At 31.9% G+C, this 11,472-nt stretch overlaps 2 protein-coding genes across 2 annotated transcripts; one reads left to right on the top strand and one right to left on the bottom strand.

Moving 5' to 3' along the window:
• Positions 1 to 161: 161 nt before the first annotated feature.
• On the top strand, positions 162 to 1,830 carry LOC112799754 (uncharacterized). The gene has a single exon (XM_025841785.3). It carries the CDS (start codon positions 172 to 174, stop codon positions 1,396 to 1,398), a length of 1,227 nt encoding a protein of 408 aa, XP_025697570.2. The 5' UTR covers positions 162 to 171; the 3' UTR covers positions 1,399 to 1,830.
• A 111-nt stretch (positions 1,831 to 1,941) lies between these two features.
• On the bottom strand, positions 1,942 to 6,645 carry LOC112801862 (probable metal-nicotianamine transporter YSL7). Its single transcript, XM_025844808.3, has 6 exons — positions 5,979 to 6,645; positions 4,346 to 4,500; positions 4,020 to 4,117; positions 3,796 to 3,930; positions 3,477 to 3,666; positions 1,942 to 3,191 (listed from the first exon to the last, which is right to left on the bottom strand). The coding sequence occupies exons 1-6, from the start codon at positions 6,403 to 6,405 to the stop codon at positions 2,082 to 2,084; spliced, it is 2,115 nt and encodes a 704-aa protein (XP_025700593.1). The 5' UTR covers positions 6,406 to 6,645; the 3' UTR covers positions 1,942 to 2,081.
• Positions 6,646 to 11,472: the final 4,827 nt, after the last annotated feature.

Raw genomic sequence — 11,472 nt, 5'->3', positions numbered from 1 at the left:
GTTATGGTCACTTTCACAGAGAACTATTTGTTGGTAATAATGTAACTCTTAAACTACTTTTTTATCTTAATTCATGACAATAATAAAGAAGTTTTGTGACTCATAAATTCAGTCTAATAAAATACATAAATTCAGTTACAATTTTAGTTTTCATTATCTTATCTTATCTTTATGTTATCTTCTTATCTTATCTTATCTTTACTTTTATCTTTCGTAGAAAATATTCTATATATATTTAGTTTTACTTTCATAATTCAATGTTCAATTCAATTAAAAAATATAAAGTACAATATTTTTCATTTTTTCTTTTCTTATTCTTTCATAATTTTTTTTCTCTATCTGTTTGTACTCTTGATATTCCTTTGGGTTCACAGTTTCATATTGATCATCGTGCATTACCAAATATCGATGGACCAATTGGACATGGATGATTACTACATCAGCGAGGAAGATGAAGTCTACGTGAGTCATGATGATGATGATGATTTTAAAAATTATTACCACTGTTACCCTGCTTCTTCCATTGAAAAGTCAAATTTAGAATCGGGCAATAAGATTATCATGCCCCCTTCAGCACTTAATAAACTTTTGTATGCTGGAGTGGAATACCCTATGTTATTTGAAATGAGACATCTTTCTAATGGAAAATTTTCTCACTGCGGAGTTTTAGAATTCACTGCTGAAGAGGGAAAAATTTTTGTACCGAGTTGGATGATGAAAAATATACAGCTGGAAGATGGAGATCTTGTACTTCTGAAAAGCACCACACTTGCAAAAGGAACATACCTCAAGCTGCAGCCTCACACAAAGGATTTCATGGATCTCTCAAATATAAAAGCAATGTTGGAGATTAATCTGAGGAGCTTCTCATGTGTAACAACCGGTGACACAACAATGATTCCATACAACAACAAAGAGTACTACCTTGATGTGATTAAAACTAAGCCATCTCATGCTATCAGCCTCGTTGAAACTGACTGTGAAGTTGATTTTGACCCACCTCTTGATTATAAAGAAGAAGTTAAGTTGTCATCTACTTCATCTGACAGGAAACAACAGCAAGAAGCTGATGACACTGATATTGTAACAAAGATTCGAGAGTTTGTACCATTCTCTGGTCCTGCAAGGCGTTTAGATGGTAAACCATCCACACCATCAGATAAACAAGCTTCTTCCTCTTGTATGGCAAAACAGAAAGGTGACAATGAACACAAGAGTTCTTCCTTGAATAATGTTTCATCTACAACTTCTAAAAAACTTCTCTTTGGGTCAAGACCATACAAGACCTCTCAAGAATCCACTAATCAAGAGTCACACCACAAGGCAGAAACAACCCTGAAACCACAAGAACCAAAATTCCAAGCTTTCAAAGGAAAAAAGTATTCACTAAAAAGTTAATTCTTTTATTAGTTCTTTTTTCTTTGTCTTTTTAAGTTTAATTTTAATTAAACGTGTAGTCCAACGGTTTTTTTTGTTGGTTATAAATTTATAGAACTACTACTCTTCTACTTTAACCATGACAACAATAAAGAAGTGTTATTTTTATGTTATCTTCTTATCTTATTTTTATTTTTATCTTTCATAGGCAATACTCTATATATATTTAGTTTTACTTTCATAATTCAATGTTCAATTCAATCAATCAACAATCAATAAAAGTTCTTTTCTTTACTTTTCTTATTCTTTCATAATTTTATCAGTAACTTTGTCTTGAAGTTTTATAAAACTGCAACAAGGAGGCTCACACAAGCAAAGGGCGGCAATGGCCCTCCCAACCTTTCAAATTTAAACACAAATTATATGTATTTTCCAGTTTAACAATCCCCACAACCCCCCCCCCCCCCCTTTCCCCCTTTCCCCGGCGGGGGCTGGCTGCTGCCACCGCAGTCATCTCTGTGCCCCTTACAAATTCCAAATGAAAATGATTTTTGAAGCCTCAAATGACACACATGGAAACATATACTTGCTAATATATCTTGATATAACATCATACATCAACAAGTTTTGCAGCTTTGCTTCACAAATTTACAAGGCAATAACATGCATTAAGACTTTCATAAGATACTAAACCCATATCAATTTTAACCTGAAACCGTTAAGAAAGTATCTACCTTAGCATTAGTGGCCCTAGACAAGAATTTCATACAAATAGGTGGTTTAACTCCAGCAAGAGCAAGAATTGAAGCAGGTAGAGTCCATATTCCATCGCCGCATATCAAACCAGAAGCTACAGCCGGTCCAAAAGCATCTGCCTTGGCCTTGTTTACCTTTTCCCACACAAACAATATCAGGCTTCCAACACACATATCAATGGCAAAGTAGGATCCTAGATAGAATGGTATTGCCATAGCCATTGGAAGTGGTATGAACCTCCCTCTCTTACCCAAGCAATCTTTAATCAAGTTTATCAGTATGGCAGAACCAAAGAAGATATAACAAAGCAACAGGCAATTTTGTGGTAGTGTCTTAAAGCCTTGCACCCCCAATATCGCCATGTTACGGTACACTATTGCGTACGGGGCAGGGTATTCACTTTTATGTGTCCCAAGATCAGGAAATGCCTTGTAGAAAATCCAAAAGACGCTAGGGGATATAATACAACCCATTGTTGTACCGATAATTTGGCTCACAAACATGGAGCGAGGTGAAGCGAGGGTAAGGTAGCCAGTCTTAAAATCCTGCATCAAGTCAGAAGCTGTGGAAACAATGTTCATCATCACTCCACAAGCTGCAAGGCCAGCTATAACTCCACCATGTGATGAACCAGCCCATGCTCCAATTGTGAAGATTGCAAGCTTTCCGTAGGTGGATGCAAGTGACCAATCTGTTAGCCCACAGCCATAAGCATTGCAGAATGCTAAGGTGGGAGCAACGAGATAGATAACAATTATGTAGTACCACTTTAGTTGGTGAAATATGTGTGGCAAAGTGGCTGTAGAGATGGCAGCAATAGCAACATAGGCCCCGATGGCGAACCATGTGGGAATCTGATCTTTAAGAAAGACTTGGGTACGCCGCTCATCATCATAAGATAGCTGAGGAGTTGAGGGAGAGTCTTGACCAGCAACAGGGAGAACATTCTCCTTTTGTTTATCACGAATTTGAGTATACAATCCCAAAAATGTATGGCTTAGCACCTTGACAAAGTTATATAATCCATCTCCCAGGATCATGGCTATGGCTATAAACACCTGACCACAAGGTTTAAGATAAATTTAATTACTAGGTAGACTAATAGAAGTGGAAAATAAAAATAGAACTTTAGCGTCTGCAATCTGGAAAGTTAGAATTGGAAGTATAAAGGAGTTCTGTATCATCATGCAGAAATTATAAAAATACATAGATATTCATGACTCCTGATTTCTGCCACTTCCAATCCATTATCCAGAAAATTGTCTCCTCCTCTTAAGTCCCTATTATACTTTTGTTACTGGAATGTTGCTTCAAAGTAATGTGAACTAGCTCACGGGACTTACCCTATAACCTTGAATGCCGTGAAGGCTACTTTCACCAAGGCCCTTAGGATACCAATCACCCTCTTTGTTCTTTATGAGTGGCCACATTACACCCCATGAAAGAATTCCTCCAAGCAGCACCGATATATTTATGATGTAGGGGCAAATCATTCCCACTCCAACATAGATTGCAGAGAAATCAAAGAAGAACCTGAAAATAAGTAAAGGTTGGATTGATGTGTCCAAAGTCTTATGGGAATTGAGTTAACTGGAATTAGTATTATATTTAAGCACATTTTCATCTTGACATTAATAAAGATGTAAATGACTGACAACATACTTGTTCTCGAATGCTTTAAGCCCCAATGTCGGGAAGGCTTGAAATCCACAATCGTCAGAAGCTGTGTAGAACCATTGAAAGAAACCCCATAGGAAACTCAAACTGAAGAATTTTCCCAACACTTTCACTTGCTTCCTGTAAGAGTAGAAAAGAAAAACTAAGTTTGGATGCCTAACTTTCATGTAGTTAATTCTAGTAAAAAAAGAGTTTGCTAAGATGACTACTTGGCTAATTTGGCTCCTTGAGGTGTGTGGAAGCTGTTGATAAGATGAGCAGTTGCAGTACCACTTGGATATGTCAGTTTGAAATCAATAACCATAATCTGCAACCAACAATTGAAGCAGCACTTACTCAAGTCTATGGAAGATAAGATACTGAAAAAAAATTGCTAGATAAAAGGTAAAACTCTGCTGATTTTTTACATTGGCATATTTCTTTTCAAATTTATTAGGAATAAAATGGAACTTGTACCAAAAAATGGTGATTTAATCTTATAATAAAATGCAAAAGTAATGGATATTGCCGTCAATATTTTGAGAGTTTGCCATACCTTTCTTAGAGGTACAACGGAGAAGAGGCCTAGAAAGCTAACAACAAATAGAAAAGCAATTATCCACCCTAAACTTGGGTTCTTATAATCACTGGTGTCTGAAGATTGATCAGCAACCCTTTTACTCATTCCAAAGAGGTAACTCCCAAATCCTCCTGTCAACACAAATTCAACCACAAAATCCGCCTATTATGACATCAAGAAAAGAATAATTTCTATGTAGTATGTCCATGCATAAAATTTAATCTACAAAAGAAAAAGTTCCTAGCAAGGTCCATCCATATGAAGCTTCCTAATTCCTATCATGCTTTCATAGTAATTTTCATAATTTTTATTGAATGATAACATAAAATTATTTTAAACTATTAGTGCATGAAAATTAGTCACACAGAAAGCTGGTCCTGGCTGAAAGAAAGATTAGTTTATCCCCACACATGCATATCATGTCTCATTCTAGACTCTAGAGTTTGTTTTGTGACTCCAATTTTGTCAACCAATTATGACTTAACACTTCAACCTAAGTAAACTATGTTTACTTAAATTGATAGAAGACATAAGCTTTTATTCAATCTTAATTCATATTTCATCAGCAGTTATTTCAAACTGTCACACTTTTAGTTTACTTTTCAGTGTATAAAACTATAAACTGTTGTTGAACCCTAAACAATGCATTCACATTTAGCATGATTTGGCTTCTATGCCAACTGTACCCTTCATATTTTTAGCAAAATTAAATTATCGTGTCTCTTAATATAGTCCAACGTTTTTATTTATTAAATGTTTCTTGGTAAGTTGAAATACGACAGCAAGAAACCTCATATTTCAAGGCATGGACAAAAATTTCCGCTTTTGCAGCTTCTATCCTGTTGATATTCCATTTTTTCTTTCATACGTTGTAGAATTAGTAGGCAGCTGTATGACAGTGACAGATAATAACTTTGACAACAAAAGATTGTGATATCATCCACCCTAAAATTTCTCCAAGCCAGTCAAATCGAGTTAACTGACTCCAAAAAATTTTGTTGGGGAGAGGGGGCAAGGAAGAAGAGAGAAAGAGTTATAGGTAAGAGAGAGAGTTATAGGTAACAATATTTGCCAGAATACAAACAACAGTACTTGGTAATTATGTGGTTTATGTGGTTAAAAGTTGATAGCATACATAATTAACTACTCTAGTCCTTTGATCTTTAACCTGGTTTTACTATGCCAAAATTCCAAATACATCTTCATCAATCAACTGTCATATCAGAAGTACTCCCTCCCTCCCTCCCTCCAACACATGGTAGCTAATGATGTATTTGGATATATTGAGAAGTTAATGATGTATTTGGATATAACTGATATTGCTGGGCCAAGGCCCAAGGGTGTAAGTATTAAGAACTTCTTGTCAATTTCAAACCAAAGAAGCATAGTATACAGATTAATTCACAGTCAACTATCAAGATTCTAGCCATGAAATCAGAAAAAGGATAGCATGAATCAGAATCACTCTCCAACATGATTTTCAATTGCGGCTGCAATTGCGCTGTAAAGAAAAAAAAATTGCACAAAATTGTGACGGTAATTGCAATTGCAGACCACAATTTAGAACCAAAAACAAGTTAACAAAGGCATAGAATGAAAGAAGGTATACCACTAAAGGCTATGCCAGAGGATGCAACAACACATGTTTGGATGACAGTGTTCTCCTGCCTTGTAAAGGGTTGCTTCAACATTCCAGAACCTTGCAAGAACTTTGTCCAAATCTTGATAAAGAAGAACCCCAGAAGCCCTGCAGAGACGTTGAGTGAAGGTATAATACCAGTGGTGAGATTCAGCTTCATCACAATGAAGCTGAAGAGTATGCTGAGTACAAGGCTCACTGCAAAGGCTCTCACAGTTAACTGCTTCCTCCATGATGGAACAAGCTGGTGCTGGAACACCCTCTCCACTGAAACCTCTTCTTCCTTCATCAGCTTCTTCTTCCCATTTTGACTGTTGTGTTCATCACCATCATCAATGGATTCAAACCCATTATTGTTATTGTTCACCACCCTTTCCTCACTTCTACTTTGTGCCATTTTCCAAGGATATTGATGTGAGATTTGGAATCTCCAAGGATGATGAGTTGAATGAATCTTCTTGGGTAATAATTAACAGTACTTTATACTTTGGATAAGGTAGGTGTATTGGACGTAATACTAATATCTAAAGGTACCATATATGAGGAAGTATGAAGAAAAAAGTGTGGTGGGTCTCATTTAGTAATTTTCACAAATAGTTTGTGGACATCAACATCAATAAGGGAAGAAAGAGATGGCATGTGATGATGTGATAATGTGAATGTGATCTTAAACAAGTTGTGCCTTAGAGGTCACAGCTAAGCTAACAAGTCAATGCAGTGAGAGAAAGTGGGATTGACTAGAACACCGTTGCTGTTAATGTGGGGACTCTTGATTTGGATTGTAACAACACATTTCAGATTTGTGTACACTCATTTTTTAACATTCTCTTCTGATCTCTGAATTTATCACTACTCCTAAAAAGGATAAAATGATGGAAAGGAAAAATATAAACTACAAAATAGATTTTGGTAATAACAAATTTTCAGATTTTATTTGTGAAATAGTATCACCGGTCAAATCTTTTTAATAAATATATATAACAAATAGAGACTTTTTTAAATTAAATAAATTAAATTCCATATTAGTACTGATATACATTTTTAAAATTATTTACTTTTTTATACAGCAGTACTTATCTCATTGTCACTGCAAACAAAATAAATATATACATATCTTAATATAGATAAAATATATATAACGACAAAGAAATTAAGTCATTCTAGAATATGTATGTGTTGCGATAATTTGAATCAATATAAAAAATAAAATTGATATAAATTGTTATTATTTAAATGGTATCAATTTAATCTGTTCGTTCATGTAATTATTACGTAATAATTTTGAAAAATATTTTTTTATTGATAAAATAATAATACATAATTAAATGTAGATATAAAACTTCTTTTATAATTTATACTATTAGTGCATATATGAAAATTAAATTTGTTTAGAAATAAGAAAGGTTTTTTAAAATGATACAAAATTTTGGGTATAAAATATCATTACTGTTCAATCGCAATGAATCATACAACTTATTAACTTTAAATATATATGATTTAGTCATATTCTTAAACTGAATTATTTACTATAAAAAATTAAAGGGACGACTACTTGTGCAAGGCGTTATGATATAATTAATGAATTAATTAATTATAATTTATCGCAGTTGGCATCATCTCCATTATTAGCCGTAGATAAATGCGAGATTTAATTTGGCTTTATCTTTATTCGTCTTTTTCAACCCTATATAATGATATTTGTCCCCACAAATTAAATTGGATATCTTCTGCTTTTTTGTTTTGATGATAATAACGTGTTTGTATGAGTCTATATACATTGGCATGGTAGAAATATGGGAGAATATAATCTAGAAACCAATTAAATTATTTGTCTCCTTTTTTGAAACTTATTACACAATGGATTATTTTTAAATATATTATTATGACAATGGATTTTCCCAGAAAAAAAAGGTTTGTGTCCTTGTTTGATCAGGCAAACATTCGTCTTATATATTTTTGTGAAATGAAAAAATATATATATATATTGAATTTTAATGGAGTTGGTTCTAAAGGTAATGAAACTTTGCAAGTTTCATGTGATATACAGCTGTTTTTTTTTTTATTGTTATTTTTATCGTGATCTTTTCATGCATTTACTTGGCAGGAATAATTTCTTTTATTAGTGAGAATATTCATCTTTTATTTGTTCAACATAATAAACAAGAGCATATGGGATTCTATCCCTCGTGTTAAAAAAGGAAAAGGTAAATCAATCTCTCCACTTTATGCAATAATAATGTGAATTGCTTCTGTTTATGGCGGTTACATTGTTGACCCACTTTTTCATTCGTTTCACTTTTTTCATAAACAAAAATATTCAACTCACTTTTTGCTTTTAGTTCAAAAGATGGTATTCATGCCGAAAAAGATTATTCACAACATGACAAGAGAAATAAAATATCAAAGACTTAATTATTAGATCAATTGTATGGAGCTAGGTAATCTTGTAGGGGAAAAAAGATAAATATAAAGTGTATGTAATTTTTTTTAATCACATATTGATAAACGTAAATTTAATATTATTATTTATGATCCTAAGGTTTGTCCTCTAAATGCAAGCTTATGAACTATATTATAGAACAGAAATTTATTCAAAGAAGATCGAGAAGCATCCGCTCAATTAAGATATACATACATGTCACATTCAACCTCTTTAATTTACTAAATATAATTCAAATGAGAATATTCTTAAATAAATAACGCATATATGGGATGTACCTTGGATTGATTAAATTCTTCGTTGACATGCCATATATGAATTTTAATTTTTAAATAATCTCCTATATATAGCACATGATGATGGGATGATATCTCAAAAAATATATTATTTATTTTTATTATACTACATCCACTATATAAAAATAACAAAAATATTATACTAAAAAGCAGCACCACATATTTTTATATATATCTAAATATACTTCACTTATATTTTTAATAGAATAATCATTTATATCAAAATAATAAACTTTAGAAATCTATGAATTCAGCATTGCAACTCTTTAATTAGCTAGTGACGACTTAGCTGGTATTTTTCTCTTCAAATATCGATTATAAATATATCACATAAGTTTAGAGATTTATTTAATGTTTTCCCCTTAAAAAAACTATTAATCCATCATAAACTTTTTCACCTTATCACTTGACCAATTATCCATATATAATATCCATAAATATGTGGTTCTATCTCCCGAACAAGTTTTTTCTTAAAAAAAGACAAAATTATTGGAAGAACAACAATGGAATCTCCTTATGGAATTTAATGCATGCAAGCTAAGTGGGATATAGAGACAGATTACAACATTTGATAAGGTTTGGATTATTATTGTGTGAAAGGGTGATCAAATTCTGTGTCATAATTTGGAGGTTGGCAGACATCAATATGAAGTTATGAACGACTATATTCAGCAAAATATAACTATCATCAACTTTGCCTTTTCTTACAAATCATTTTCTTAAACTTTATTATATTCTCTTCTAATAAATATCATAAAAAGAAATACTAATCAATATTTTAAAATCTTAAGATATAACGGATGATATTTTTATATAGTTATATGTAGAATATAAAAATAATATAAAAGATATATAGTACGGGAAAATCTTTTTGCAACCCCGGAGAGAATCCATCTTTAAGTGTATTTTTTTAGTGTAATTAATATCTTTTAAAGTGTTAAATTATTTTATATTATGAACCAATCAAATTTAAGAGTTTGAATGGCTATTTCAACCAGGAGCCTTAAGTTAAATTTTAAGGAGGAACAAAAAGATTAATTTTACAATAAAAAAAGACAAATAAAATATTTTTTTTGGTGTCTACAAATAAAAGATTTAAACAGACTAAATTAAAATTTATATATAATTTATTAAAAAGAAATTAAATTTGGCCCAATATGAGGCTCCGCCTCTGATTTAAACAGTAGATAACAGTGTTAATTATAGTAAATAATGTAGTAATACATATATTGTAACTAAAGTAAATATTATTGTCTAGTTGTAAATATTGGTCCTTTTCTTTTAATTTAATAGTTAATTAGTCCTTTTTATCATTTTAATATAATCAATCATTTTTGGTCAATTAATCCCTCTCAATGGTTCTTAGGACTAGTTCTCCCTTATTTTTAAATCATTTTTCATGGTCAATGATGACCTATACTAAAAGACTCTTAATACAGGCCACCACTGCAAGATAACGACAAGAAAATAGATTATATTTTTGAAAATACTATTACATAATAACATTTTCACGTAAAGACTTTTATATAAAAATAATATCGTAAATTTTTATATAGTTAAAGACAAATATATTTAATCAAATATATCAAATTATTTAATAATTTATAATATTATCTTCATATAAAAATATCATCACAAAAGTATCTACTTTATATTTTTGTGTATTTTAATGAGATTGAAAATTCCTCCCATTTCAAATGTTAACTGCTTCACCAATACGGTTCAAATATATTTTTAATGGTTTTAAAAAGAGAGAAATATTACCTTGACAAATTATGAGAGAAATATATTCTGAATGACAAATTCAGAACCTTAAGAATTCGAAATTAAAAGATCGTGATAATTTTGTGTCTTTAATTTATTTTTTATAATTTTATTTAAAAAAAATTTCAAATTCAAAAAGTATAAACGGGTATTAAAATGGCAAAAATAAATAAATAAAGTACATTGGATTTGAGATAGTTGATATGTTGTTTGCACTACGACTTTTTGTGTTTTTGGCACTTAAAGAATATTCGGTATAAATAACTCGTCATGATAAAATCAAAGTGATAAATTCCAACAAAATCATAATTTGCTATCATATGGAGGTTAAAGAACTTTAATATGAAAAAAAAATGAGTTTTTGTTGGAAATAAAATTTTTTGGTGTATATAAAAGTGGGTAGATGTTACAGATACATCAAGTACCATATAGGTCACGTGCTGATTCAGCACACATGATACATAATGGACACGTGACGAAATTAGAAACAACGCGTATCCTGCATGTTGTCCACGTGGCAAACATCCGGCCAACACACACAGACACATATCAGGCATGCAGGCAATACGCATCCTGCGTGTTGGACACCTGACAAATGCTGGTTAGATGGCTTTGCAACATGGAATATGCGAGATAAGTTCTTTGTCTATAAAAACTGAAACTCGTTACTATTTTATTGCATTGAGAGAGAGGTGTTTTCCTTTATGTTGGTATCATGGAGGATATTGCAAATATAGTGTTTTATCACAACGGTAAAGTTATACGTAATACATACGAGGACGTGAGCTTTACTTGTGAGAGTACATTTTCGTTTGTGGTTCCGTGTACTATAACGTTTGCGGAACTACAATACGGACTTTGTCAGAGCATAGAAAGTGATATTTTAAAATGGGTGAGCAACATTCTCTACTGGAGTCTAATTGCCGTATTTAGCGGCATGATATAGTTTGAGGTTATGCTGATC

This window comes from Arachis hypogaea, chromosome 5 (assembly GCF_003086295.3).
Source record: "Arachis hypogaea cultivar Tifrunner chromosome 5, arahy.Tifrunner.gnm2.J5K5, whole genome shotgun sequence".
Lineage (NCBI taxonomy): Eukaryota > Viridiplantae > Streptophyta > Magnoliopsida > Fabales > Fabaceae > Arachis > Arachis hypogaea.
The sequence above is the reverse complement of the archived record's forward strand: the minus strand, read 5'-3'. Positions and strand labels throughout refer to the sequence as shown.